The sequence below is a fragment of the Vitis riparia genome, chromosome 7 (assembly GCF_004353265.1).
Source record: "Vitis riparia cultivar Riparia Gloire de Montpellier isolate 1030 chromosome 7, EGFV_Vit.rip_1.0, whole genome shotgun sequence".
In the NCBI taxonomy this organism is placed as follows: domain Eukaryota; kingdom Viridiplantae; phylum Streptophyta; class Magnoliopsida; order Vitales; family Vitaceae; genus Vitis; species Vitis riparia.
Window position 1 is genome coordinate 20,508,028 of NC_048437.1, and position 12,734 is coordinate 20,520,761.

Genomic DNA, 12,734 nt, shown 5'->3' on the forward strand with positions numbered 1-12,734 from the left:
CCTAAATTTTCCCAACTATCAAAGAAACCCCTAAAATTCTAAAACACCTTCTATCAATGTAATCTTCAAATACAAATCCTTTGTTCTCAATACCAGTTTGATGCTTGAGTGCTTAAAAATGAAAATAAAAGATAACAATAAAAATTTTTAGTTCTCACCTAATACTACAAAACGAGACTTACAATTTGAATTATATGAAACTAAGGGAAAAAAAAAAAAAAAAGCTTGAAGCAAAACTTTATAAAAAGGAAAATCTATCATAGTTAAGAGTTTTAATTCTCTTATTGAAATTCATATCAAGAATTGATCGCCCCTTCAATGCCTATATTAGGTTTGTGGGTGGTTAGGAATTTGAAGACTTTTGAAGGAAGAAGACTAAAGAAATGGTGCACAAAAAAAAAAAAAAAAAAAAATGGAATCTTACTATATAACAAGTTCGACAATTAATTTTATTTTGAATGTAAGAGGATAATATATAAAACACATATATTTAATAAAAAAATTTACTATTTCAAATTTTAAAATTTGTGAAAATAGTTTTTAAATATATAAAATAAATCTATATTTTTTTTATACAAAGTATTTTAATTTTATATACAAGTTTATATAAAAATAAGAAATATATTTCAATGGAAAAATAGTAAAAAAATATAAATATAATTTTATAAAAAAAATTTTATATATATATATATATATATATATATATATATATAAAGAGTAAGATATTGGTGTAATAAATAAAATGGTGTAAATTTGATATTATATTAATCCAAATCATTTTGAGACATAATTAATTACAAAATAACATCTTGATGAATATAAGCCATTAAATTTGAAATATTAAATTATTTATTACATTTGGGAAATCTGAAACTGACTTAAACCCGCTTAAAATTAAATTGATGAGAGATTGAAATCCTAGCATTTGATGGAGAGGTTTATCGTGCATTGGAAATACGAAAGCTGATTGATCCCGCTCTAGGGTTTGCATGCAGAAGAAGAAAACCCGGGTCTGTGTTCACACAGAAGCATTCAATCTTTCCTTTTCCAAGCGATTCTTTTGGTCGATTGTTCAGGTATTGCTCCAATTTCTATTATCGGTTCAATCAATCAATTTCTAAATTAGATTCAATCATTTAGATGCTGAGAAAACGACAGAAATTTTTGAATCTTAAATTTTTCACCATTTGGGACTCGAGAATACTGAAAATTGTATTCTACCTAAAACTCATGACTCCCTGGCTGAGTTGATCTGAGTTTTTTAATTGCAAAGAAAGTGAGAGAGGTAACATACTAATTAAAATGTTTTTTTTTTTTTTTTTTTCTTCGTTTTCCTGGGACCGAAATATAAAATGGGAATGCAGCCGCTAGATGTTTTGAAATCTAGGTTTCTCTTTGAACAGCAAACCATTGCCAGTTTAGCTCAGTCCAAAATTTTTGTTAGATCAACGGTCTTTGTTATTTGGGAAAAATTTCTTCTATAAAAAATAATAGTTATAGAGAAAAATTGAAAAAAGGTAATTAAGATTTAAAATTGTAAAATTTTCACCTACTATGATTCAGGAGTACACAACAATGCCACTTTACTGAATGGGTGAGGGACTTTTTCTTTCTTCCTCTCCACTTGTTTTTCCTCTCTCTTTCTTAGAATCAAAGGATGAGAGATAACATAGGAATGAAAATGTTGTTTTCTTTCATTGCCCCATTTTCTTTGAAACCAAAAAGAAGGCTAGGATTTCTCTTTGAATTCTTTTAACTTGCCAATGTTATTGTTGAAAATTTTGAATTCTAGGATTTTATTACGGGCAATAGCTCAAACTAGATGCCTTATGAGATTAATTATCTAGGAACATAATCTTGTGCAATTTTATATACAAAAATGATTTGGCTTGGATAAAAATGGTACCTACCTTGGTGCCAATGAATCCCAATGTAAATGGAAGCCTTTGGGAGGAAAAAAAAAAGAAAAAAAAAAGAGCAAAGTAAAGAGTAAAAACCTTGTCTTAAAAAAAAGAAAAAGGAAAAACTTTAAAGTGCAAAATAAATAAAATGAATTTAATTTTATCAATTATAATTGATAAATAATAAAGAGGTGAATTTATTATGATCTTTGAGGTGAATATAATTAAATAATAAAATATGAAATATGAGAGGAAATAAGTGATGTAATAGGGGTACTTTGGGAAGAAATGAGTCTACCTTCTCTTCTTACTTTTATATAGTATAGATATAAACATAGATGTAAAGACAGATAATAATTAGATGGATAGTAGAGATAGTTGATGGAATTAAATTAAAATGATTGTAAGAGATGCCAAAAATAAGACATAAAAATGGAATTCATTTTGTCACCCAGTGGTAAGGGTGATTTATAATACACATAAACAAGTAGGTAAAATTTTTATTTTCCAAAGAACTTGATAAACAAACATTGATCTATTTGAGAAGAAATGCAATTTAGCTGTAACAAAGAGACTCTTAACTTGCCAAACTAAGCTATAGGAGTTTGTTTAAGGCTATAAAGAGGATTGTGAACTTTATGAACCAGATGTTTATAAGTGTTTTTGTAGCTATCTTTCATTTTATAGAGGGAACCTTTATTATTTTGAAGTAAATATGACCTCAAATGAAAAAAAAAAAAAAAAAAAACTATTTATGCCTTTTTAAAAGTTATTTGATATAAGATGGGTATAAAAGAAAAAAAAAAAAGGCTTGATGAAGGGTACCTTTTCAATGTATACATATATTTCCTTGTTCTGAAAAAGTGATAATTATTTGTAGAAATTATTATTACTTTAGCCCATGTAATTAAATACCCCTCCTTAAAACGATTTGTTAGTTAGAGGCTCCCCTCTGCCAGAGCACAAGACAGAGAAAGAGAAAGAGTAAGGAGGAAGCGAGGAAGATATGAGTTTCCTAATGACAACCCTCAGAGAGAAGAAAGAGGTGGACTCGATCATCAGGGACACCATTGACAAGGTCCTAGTCCTCCGCTTTGGCCGCTCCACCGACTCTGTCTGCCTCCACCTTGATGACATCGTAATTTTCTATTCCCCTTTCTTCTTCTCTTTTTCTCTCCACCATCTATCATTGTTATCATTGCATCAATTCTTGTTTGCTTTTGAAAAAATCAATATTGGTGCTAATGCTTGCAAACAAAAGGTGAATTACTGAAGACTGAAGACCAAAATTTAAAATCTTCCATCATTCTTGCTGAATGGTTATTTGAATGCAAAACTGGTACTCTCACAAAACCTAGTTCCTTCTATGGTTTCTCTGTCAGATGCAGTAATAGTTATACTTTTAATTTATACTTCTAAGAAGCTATTCAGAGAACCTATTTGGAGAAAATAGCACTCTAGAATAAATGCATTTTCATTGGGGTGCTATAAAAAAATTGACATTTTTGGCCTGTGGACTAGGATGTTTACTGTTGTGAATTTTAATTGTTTATATATGTATTTTCTCAAAAGCCCAGTCAGAGAGGGTGGCATTACTTGAATAAAGTGGTATCTTTAATGGGGAATTGTGAAATTTGTCAATGGTTTTTGGTAAATTGATAAATTTTTTACGTGCTATCAAATATGTACACATACACATAAAAGTAAGTATTACATAGTTGGTGGAAATTCAAGCTTATCTGTGGTTTCTAAATTTCTACTTCTTGTTTGGGGGTGTTTGAATACAGCTTTCTAAATCAGCACGGGAGGTTTCCAAGTTTGCAACTGTAGCATTAGTGGATATCGATTCAGAGGATATTCAAGTTTATGTCAAGTACTTTGACATAACTTTGATACCATCAACGGTCTTTTTCTTCAATGCTCATCACATGAAGATGGATTCTGGGTACAAAGTCTTGTTGGAAAATATTATTTCTTTGGTTTTTTTTTAATCATGTTTTCACTGGAGAAACATTCTGGAACTATGGTAACCTTATTTCAACAAGGTTTAGATCATGTTCATTATGCATATTTTCGTAAGCTGGTCAGTTAGCCCTATTTGGGATTGTCTTCAAAATCTGATGAAAAACCCTGTTTTCTATGTCATCCAATTGCTGCATGACAATCTCAAAGAATACATTAATTAATTGTTTTAGCATTTTTTTTCCTATTTGAGCCTAGTGTTTCAGAAGTCTTAGTCTAGTAGATTATGCTTAAGTTTATGCTTTCGGGCTTGTGTTTTAGAGGCCAAAGATACCTCAGAAGTTCCCATATAATTATTAAGGAATGAACATGAAACTTCTGAATAAACAAGTCTAAGAAGAAACAAGTTTATAAAATTTAAAGTGGAAACCTGAATTTTCCTATTAAATGTACCAACTAACTCTCTGAGAATTCCAGTAAAATAATCAACTGAGAAATTCCAGAATGCATATTCCAAACAAAATGTAGCACTAAAATCTCCTTTCTTCAATTTTTTGAGGGAAAAAAAAATTATGAACCACATTTAAAGTGAACTGGTCAAAACAGTATTTTCTGTCACCATGCAACGGAATTTATCACATCTGTATTAGTGTTCTCTATCTGTTAATATTCTTTTGTATGCTAGAGATGAATAGTGCAGATTGCAACTTTGATTGTGCATCACAAATGACCAGTGATTGGAGATGACAACAATACTGTGTTGAATTTCATATATATCGGAAATGTCATAATGCAGTAAGTAATCTTATATGGGACTTCAAATTCACATTGTTGTTTTATTCCTTGTTTCAGGAGTGCGGATCACACTAAATGGGTCGGTGCTTTTGACAGAAAACAGGACTTCATTGATGTTGTAGAGGTATGTTATTAATGCTTCCACAGATATTTACTGAACTTGAGATTGTCGTTTCTGTAGATTTTTTATCTTGAAATTGAGATAATTATTATTTTCCAAATTATGTATTATGCTAATATGAAGGTTTGTATGTTCCTTTTGATGAGTTTGTTACTTAAGCAATGGAAATAAATTGCAAGAAACATTTATTTAGCCATGAATGGGAAAATACAATATATGCAAGGAATTGTTTGTCAACCTTATCATCAACTTAATGATAACAGCAACAGCTGTGATAGTTGTAGTAAAGGGATCTGGTGATAGCATCCATTTCTGAAGCACCTTATTGTATGAAGTCAACTGTGTTTAGCAAGATGGTTGCTAGGCTCTTCCTATGAGTCTTCTTGGGGTCTGTCTTTTGCATTTTCTTTGGGTATATTATGCGTTTGTGTTTCTTCTGTTCTTATGCAAGTGTCGTTCATCCTTCTTTGATTGCACTTCTTTTTTCTTTTAACTTTAATGGAGTTTATGTTTCTAAACTGTTCATCAGCGACTTCATCTTCTTTCCATAGACAGAGGTTGAGTATGTGAAATATCCCTAATATCTCCGTAGTTTTTGTTGTTGCCATTTTGGGATTGTGAGAGAACTTTGTTGCATGATGAAGTGGGAAGGTTTGCATCATTAGCAGATTTCCTTTTCTATCAAATCAGCTCATGGCCTATAAATTATCCAGATTTCCTTTGGTGGTAAGCCCTTCATTTTAAAGTTATGTTAGTGGTGTAGTATGGTGAAAATATGTCTCTTGGAAATGTCCTATTTATCCTTTCAAGGTAAGGTAACCCATTTGCCCCTATTCAGTTTACATTTTCCAAAAATTTCTGCTAGATATCTTTACTTTTTCCAACTCCTGAAAAAATTTGAAGGGGGTTTCCCATGCCTTAAACTAGAAGGGAGAAAGATTATTTAGTTACAGGGGCATGAAGCATAGTGGCTGAGGGTTGCTTAGAAATTGGCATTGCCTAATTTAGTATTGAGGATGATACCTATGTTAATTTTTAGTATCAGGTTTTCCATGCTTTAAGCTAGGGGATGGGAGAAAGATTATTTAGTTATGAGGGCATGATACGTTGCCTAATGATTGAGGATTGATCAAAATTAGTGCTGTGCTTTCAATTTTTAGTTTTCCGTAGCCAGAATGAGAGTTACATTGATTCAGTATTATGCTTCTCAGGCTTTAAGCTAGGGGATGGGAGAAAGATCATTTAGTTGTGGTGGGGCCATGGTGATCCAGGACAGGAATGCAAGGAGAGTCGTGGTGTAGTTGAAAGAACACTAGGAATCACTCCTAGAAACCTTTAGACTTCACACCTAAGTGCTCTTTGTATCACACAAAGAAAATAGTGGCTGCTGGAAATTTTACCGTTCATTCATTGATTCTCTTCAAAAGATTGATCAACTACCATATAAAACTTTCCTAGGGACTTATAACTTCTTGGAACTAGTTACATAGTGGTAATACAATTTGCATCTCTTGTTTGCCGATGACACCTTAATTTTCTGTGACGCCGATGCAGATCAGTTGCAATACCTTAGCTGGACATTCATGTGGTTTGAGGCGATTTCAGGATTAAAAGTCAATCTGAATAAAACAGAGGCCATCCCAGTGGGGGAAGGCATTCCTATGGAGACTCTTGTGGCGGTCTTGGGTTGCAAGATAGGGAGCTTACCTACATCCTACTTGGGTCTTCCCCTTGGAGCCCCCTACAAATCCATTAGGGTGTGGGATGCAGTGGAAGAAAGATTCAGGAAAAGGTTATCTCTCTGGAAAAGGCAATACCTCTCCAAAGGTGGCCGTCTTACCTTGCTGAAAAGCACCCTCTCAAGCCTCCCAACCTACTTTCTCTCTCTCTTTGTGATCCCCAAGAGAGTGTGCGCAAGGCTTGAAAAGATCCAAAGGGATTTCTTATGGGGCGGTGGAGCCTTAGAGAATAAGCCTCACTTGGTGAGTTGGAAGGTTGTTTGTGCCGATAAAAAGAAAGGTGGCTTGGGCATTCGTAGTCTAGCTACTTTTAACAAGGCCCTTCTTGGGAAATGGTTGTGGAGATTCGCAAATGAGAATGAGCCCTTATGGAAGCAAATTATCCTTAGTAAGTATGATCTGCAAGAGGGAGGATGGTGCTCCAAAGTTGCAAGAAACCGGTATGGGGTGGGGGTCTGGAAGGCCATCAGAAAAGGTTGGGAGAATTTTCGTTCTCATTCCCGCTTCATCATTGGGAACGGCACCAGAGTGAAGTTTTGGAAGGATTTGTGGTGTGGAAATCAATCTCTGGAGGAAGCTTTCCCCATCTTGTTTAACCTCTCTGTCAATAAAGAAGGATGGGTTGCTGAGGCTTGGGAGGAAGACGAAGGAGGAGGTAGCTGGGGGCTTCGTTTTAATAGACACCTTAATGATTGGGAGGTGGGTGAAGTCGAAAGCTTATTAAGCAAGCTTCATCCCTTGACCATTAGAAGAGGGGTGGAGGACTTGTTCCAGTGGAAAGAGAGCAAGAATGGAACCTTTTCTGTCAAGTCCTTCTATAGCTCGTTCTCAAGGGATACCAAACCCCCCTTCCCGGCTAGAACTATTTGGACGCCTTGGGTCCCAATTAAGGCTAGTTTCTTTGGCTGGGAGGCGACTTGGAATAGGCTGCTCACCACGGACCGCCTGAAGAGATTTGGATGGAGCATCCCCAACAGATGCTTTTTGTGTAAATATGAGGAGGAAACTACAGATCACCTTCTACTGTTTTGCGAGAAAGCCAGAATGTTATGGCTTCTAATTTTCTCCCTGTTTGGGGTACAATGGGTGATGCACTCCTCTGTGAAAAAACACCTCCTAAGCTGGCATGGTTCCTTTGTGGGCAAGAAAAGGAAGAAAGCTTGGAGAGCTGCCCCCCTATGCTTGATGTGGACCATTTGGAGAGAAAGAAACAGGAGGGCATTTGATGATATGGAGAGAAACGATCAAGACATTAAATCCATTTTTTTGTACACTTTTGTGAATTGGGCTAGGGTGTATATAGAGGAACACACTTTGTCTTTGATAGATTTTGTAGACTGGCTAGCCACCAAGTAAGGGTCATGTTTGTTTCGTCCCTTTATTTTTTGCTTCTTTGTCTTTGGTATACTCCGTGTATGCCTTTTATCTAGCCTTTGGCTCTTAATGAAATCGTTTTACCTATCAAAAAAAAAAAAAAAAATAGTGGTAATACAATTTGAAAATAACAAAAACTTGGACTGACTACTATACCACATTAAGGACTCTTGGAAAATAACAATATTAATGACTGAAAAATAGTAATTTATGACTGTTGACTAGGCCCATAATTTGGTTTCTGGAAATTATTTCTAGGTTGAACCCATATTGAATAATATAATCCTAACTAAGCTCATTATCATCCAAAGAGTGCTAAATTAAAGTTTGGGCCTTCGAGCCCACCCCTTTGTGCCTTTGATAAACTTTTAAAGGTGGCTGCCAGTTATCTCCATCAACTCCCCCTGACTTAGGAAAACTCAACCCTGACAAGTTAAAGGCATGATATCTCTCATAAAGGTCTTGGTTCAAGTGTTGGAATTCCCTATCTACAATCCATGTGCAATCTGAAAGTGACCTCCCTCTCCATTGAAAATATACTTTTCATAGTCCCAAGTGCTCTTTGTATCACACAAAGAAAATAGTGGCTGCTGGAAATTTTATCATGCATTCATTCATTGATTCTTTTCAAAAGACTGATCAACTACCATATGGAGCTTTTAAGGGGACTTGCAACTCCTTGGAACTAGTTTCCTAGCATTAATGCAACCTGAAAATAGCAAAAACTTGGATTGACTACTAGATCACATTAAAGACTCTTGGACAGTGACAATATTAATGATTGAAAAGAGTAACTTATGACTATTGAGTAGGCCCATAATTTGGTTTCTGGAAAGTGCTTCTAGGCTGAACCCATATTGAATAATATAAGATCCCAACTAAACCCATTATCATCCAGAGAATGCCAAATTAAAGTTTGGGCCTTGGAGCCCACCCCTTTGTGCCTTTGATAAACTTTTAAAGGTGACTGTCACTTGTCTCCATCACATGGTACACTGCATAACAGCTGAGGATTGGCTAGGAATCAGTGCTGTTTTTTCAATTTTTAGGTTTGCTCTATTAGTATTCTAGAACAGTTTTACCAAATTTGAAGTGTACCATTTTCACATAGTATCAGATTTTTGTTTTTTGTGTTTTCAGTCAATTTGTCTACTTTCAAAAGCATCCTGCAATCTTCTTTTCTTGACTTATATGCCGTTGAAGAAATTTAGAAAGTTCTTTATAGGTTTACTGATGCTGCATGAACCAATTTTATGGACCAATGCTTTCTCCCAAAAATTTATTTTTTGCCTTTACACCTTTCCACAGCTTTCCCTCTCTACTGAAAGGCTTATTAACCTCTGCCAAGACCATGGAACTTGATGTTGTCACCCTCATTTTATGGCATCAGCATTTATTTGTTCATAGTTCCAAGGGGCAACTGATCTTTGTGAAGTCGTCTTAACTAATGTGATCTGTTTGCTCTTTAGTTTGATGATTAGTTACTGTAATGTTTCTCCCAAGGTTTGTGTACTCATACCGGAATTCCTGGCAAACTTGGTATTCACCAAGAAAGAATCTCTAGATGAAAAAACAATTAATTAAGAAAGAAGGTAAAGGTGCCATGTTTAGTCCCAATTATAGTTCTCTCCAAATGTTGGCTGTGAATTTGAGAGGGAAGAAGTGAACCATTTCTTATGGTAGTCCATCCGATGCATTGTTTTATTGTTAACTGCAAACCCTTTTTTCGGGCATGTTTATTTATCTATTCTCTCTGTCTCTCTTTTATATTCCCTGCCTAAAACTATCCTTGTGGCTGCTGAAGTTAGTTTTGATTTTGTGATTGATTGCTTTTATTGAAAGCGACACTTCTATGCATATTATGTAAGGAGTGTAGACATGACAGAAACATTTTGTTTGTTCTTTCAGGCAATATTTAGGGGGGCCATGAAAGGAAAGCTGATTGTTACTTGCCCCCTGCCTCCGGAGCGAATACCAAAATACCAGTTGTTATACAGAGACTTGTAAAGGGTGAACTCTGGCCTTAGTAAGCCCTGAGGGGTTCTAAATATATCCTAAATGGCACTTGTAATACACCTATTCAGATGGACTATGCAATATCGGTTTTTTTTTAATATTTCCACAGATCTGTAAAAATGTAGCATTAGGTTATGCAGTGAGGTTTTTTATTGCATGCCATTGATGTTAATGTCACTGTATAATCTTTCATGGATCATACTCAGTTGCCCTTGGATAATTCAATAAATGTAGATATGATTTTCCAATCCTTTCCATTCTAGTTTGTGTGAAAGTGTCCATACGGTTTTCATGTTCCTTTTTAAAGTAGAAGCTGCAATCGTTATTGGCATCATAATGAAAAGACCTTGAAAGACCTAGGCTGCTTAAACCCAACAAAACCCCCAAAAATTACAGCCACTCAAGGGCTGCAATCCCTGTAATTGAGAAGTGTCCCTTGTTTTCCTGTTATGCTGGTTTGGCAGGCATTCTTTTCCTCTGTTGGCTGACTTTTTTTTTTTCTTTTCTTTTTCTTACTGGTAGGGACAACTCGAAATTTTCACTTGAATACGAGTGGTCAGGTGTTGGTTCTCGGCCTCACCCTCTGAACAATCAGTTGAGTGCCTGGTGCGTAAATTTATACCAAAACAAACCATGAGCAGTGCCCAAAACCTTAACAGCAGTCACAATTTTTCCCATAAGTGTGCAGGTTGAATCCCAAAAACCTTAAAAAGTAAGCTTGGCATTGTGATTTGAAAAAAGTTATGTTTTTTATAAACCAAAAACCGTTTCTAAAAAATTTACGGGCCATTTGGGGTTATTTGAAAATAATTTTTAAAAATAAAATGAAATGGAGAATAATTTTTAGAAAATAAGTAGAATTGTTCACCTGTTTTTGCAAATAAAAGGTAAATATGGAGTTTTTTTTTTCTTTTTTATTTTTTTATTTGTAAGTATGATATGATCTTTTTCTTCTTTCGTTTTCTTTTTGTGAACAAATATTGAAAATCTCAAATTTTCCCAAGGGATAAATAGACCCCAGATTAAACTCAACTTTGAATTCATTAAGAAGTATGTTAATTTAAAAGTAAAAAAACAACACAATTGCTATCAGAAAACCATGGACTCAAATTACTCTAGATTGAATTTATTGTTTCCCTTGTGCAGAACTGTATTTTTATGAATTTTCTCACTAAAAAAATAAACTTAAAATCAAATAAGATTTAATACGTCAATTTATTAATAACTTTAAATCTTTTTAAAATAATTTGAAACTCAAAAATAAATCAAAACACTACCAGAAATAATAGAATAAAGCTAGTACAAAAAGATTTATGACTTTACTATTTCTTCAATGCCTATTTTTACTCTAGCCTTTTAAATTTATTTTAAATGAAATATTATTAACAATTATTAATTTTAAATTATTATTATTATTATTATTATTATTATTATTATTATATATTAAAATAGTATCATTTTTATAAATATATATATATATATATATATATATATATATATATATATATATATATATATATATATATATATATATATATATATATATAAATTATGATTTTATTATAATATTATTATTTATATTTTACTAAAGATTGTTTTTTAATTTATTTTTAATTAAAAAATATTTTTATTTTTACTACAAATTGAATTAAATTTAAATTTTATTATATAAATTGAATTTTAATTTTTTTTACAAAATCAAAATAATAAAAAAATTATTTTTAAAAATAATTTATCAAATGCTCTTATTTTTTAGAAAATACTTAGGTCTCACTTAGATATATTTCTTGTTTTCTATTTTAAAAATAGAAAATGATAGAAATTTCTATATAAAATGCAAGACCTATCTTAAAAAAATAATGACTTTTAAAATCTATTTAAAAAAAAATTGAGGTGTCAAACAATTTTTACTACCTCTAATTTTAAATATTTTAGTGTTAGAAAAAAAAGTAAAGAAATAAAGTTATGAAAAAACTTTGAGGTGTGATTTTCATTGATCTAGGTCTCGTATTTATAGTAGTTGGGAAAAATCAGAATTAAATGCAATATTTAATTTATATATATATATATATATATATATAGAATAGTAAAAGTCTTTATGAATAACTATGAGGTCATTCACAATTATCCATACATATTAATAGCACTCCCCTTGAATGACCATCACTATTGAAGAAGACTTAAGTAGACATTAATTGTTAGAACTACCTTGTTAAAAACCTTGCTAGTAAAACCTAATGAGACAAAACCTAGACGAAGGAAAAAAAGAGTATTATATGCTAACATTCTATGATGATGCTCTCCCTCATGGTTCAATGTTAAGATCTTTGAGTTGGTGTATTTTGATTTGATATACAAACTTCTTGAATGTTGAAGTGGGTAGGGCTTTTGTGAATAAGTCTATTGGATCATCACTTGATCTTATTTGTTGAATATAGATTTCACCACTTTTCTAAAACTCATGTGTATAGAAGAATCTTCATGAAATTTGCTTGGTTTGATCGCCTAAATATATCCTCCTATGATTTGTGCAATACATGTAGCATTGCCATCATGTAATTCTCTTGGAGTGTCTTCAATAAAGGATTATTCATAGGACTCTCGAATATGCTTTATCATAAATTTTAATTATACACAGTCATGATTGACTTCATGAATTATTAGTATTTCTAAATGATTTGAAGAAGTGGCTACTATTGTTTGCTTAATCGATCTTCATGATATTGTAGTACTTTCACAAGTAAATACATATCCTATTTGAAATCAAGCTTTATGAGGATTTAAAAGATATCATGCATCTATATACCCAATCAATTGCGATTTTTA

The 12,734-nt window shown here is 32.8% G+C and overlaps 1 protein-coding gene across 2 annotated transcripts; it reads left to right on the forward strand.

Moving 5' to 3' along the window:
• Positions 1-879: 879 nt before the first annotated feature.
• On the forward strand, positions 880-10,159 carry LOC117919394 (thioredoxin-like protein 4B). Of its 2 annotated transcripts, none has more exons than XM_034836581.1 (5): positions 880-1,076; positions 2,840-3,039; positions 3,689-3,846; positions 4,716-4,782; positions 9,801-10,159. In XM_034836581.1, exons 2-5 carry the CDS (start codon positions 2,908-2,910, stop codon positions 9,897-9,899), a joined length of 456 nt encoding a protein of 151 aa, XP_034692472.1. In that variant the 5' UTR covers positions 880-1,076; positions 2,840-2,907; the 3' UTR covers positions 9,900-10,159. The 2 variants fall into 2 exon arrangements, with proteins under 2 accessions (XP_034692472.1, XP_034692473.1); XM_034836582.1 differs by having other exon boundaries at positions 2,844-3,039.
• Positions 10,160-12,734: the final 2,575 nt, after the last annotated feature.

Excerpts from the sequence above, each read along its gene's own strand:
- LOC117919394 (XM_034836581.1), top strand. The coding sequence starts at position 2,908 with ATGAGTTTCCTAATGACAACCCTCAGAGAGAAGAAAGAGGTGGACTCG. Across the intron at positions 3,040-3,688 it reads GCCTCCACCTTGATGACATC|CTTTCTAAATCAGCACGGGA; the intron begins GTAATTTTCTAT and ends GTTTGAATACAG. Across the intron at positions 4,783-9,800 it reads ACTTCATTGATGTTGTAGAG|GCAATATTTAGGGGGGCCAT; the intron begins GTATGTTATTAA and ends TTGTTCTTTCAG.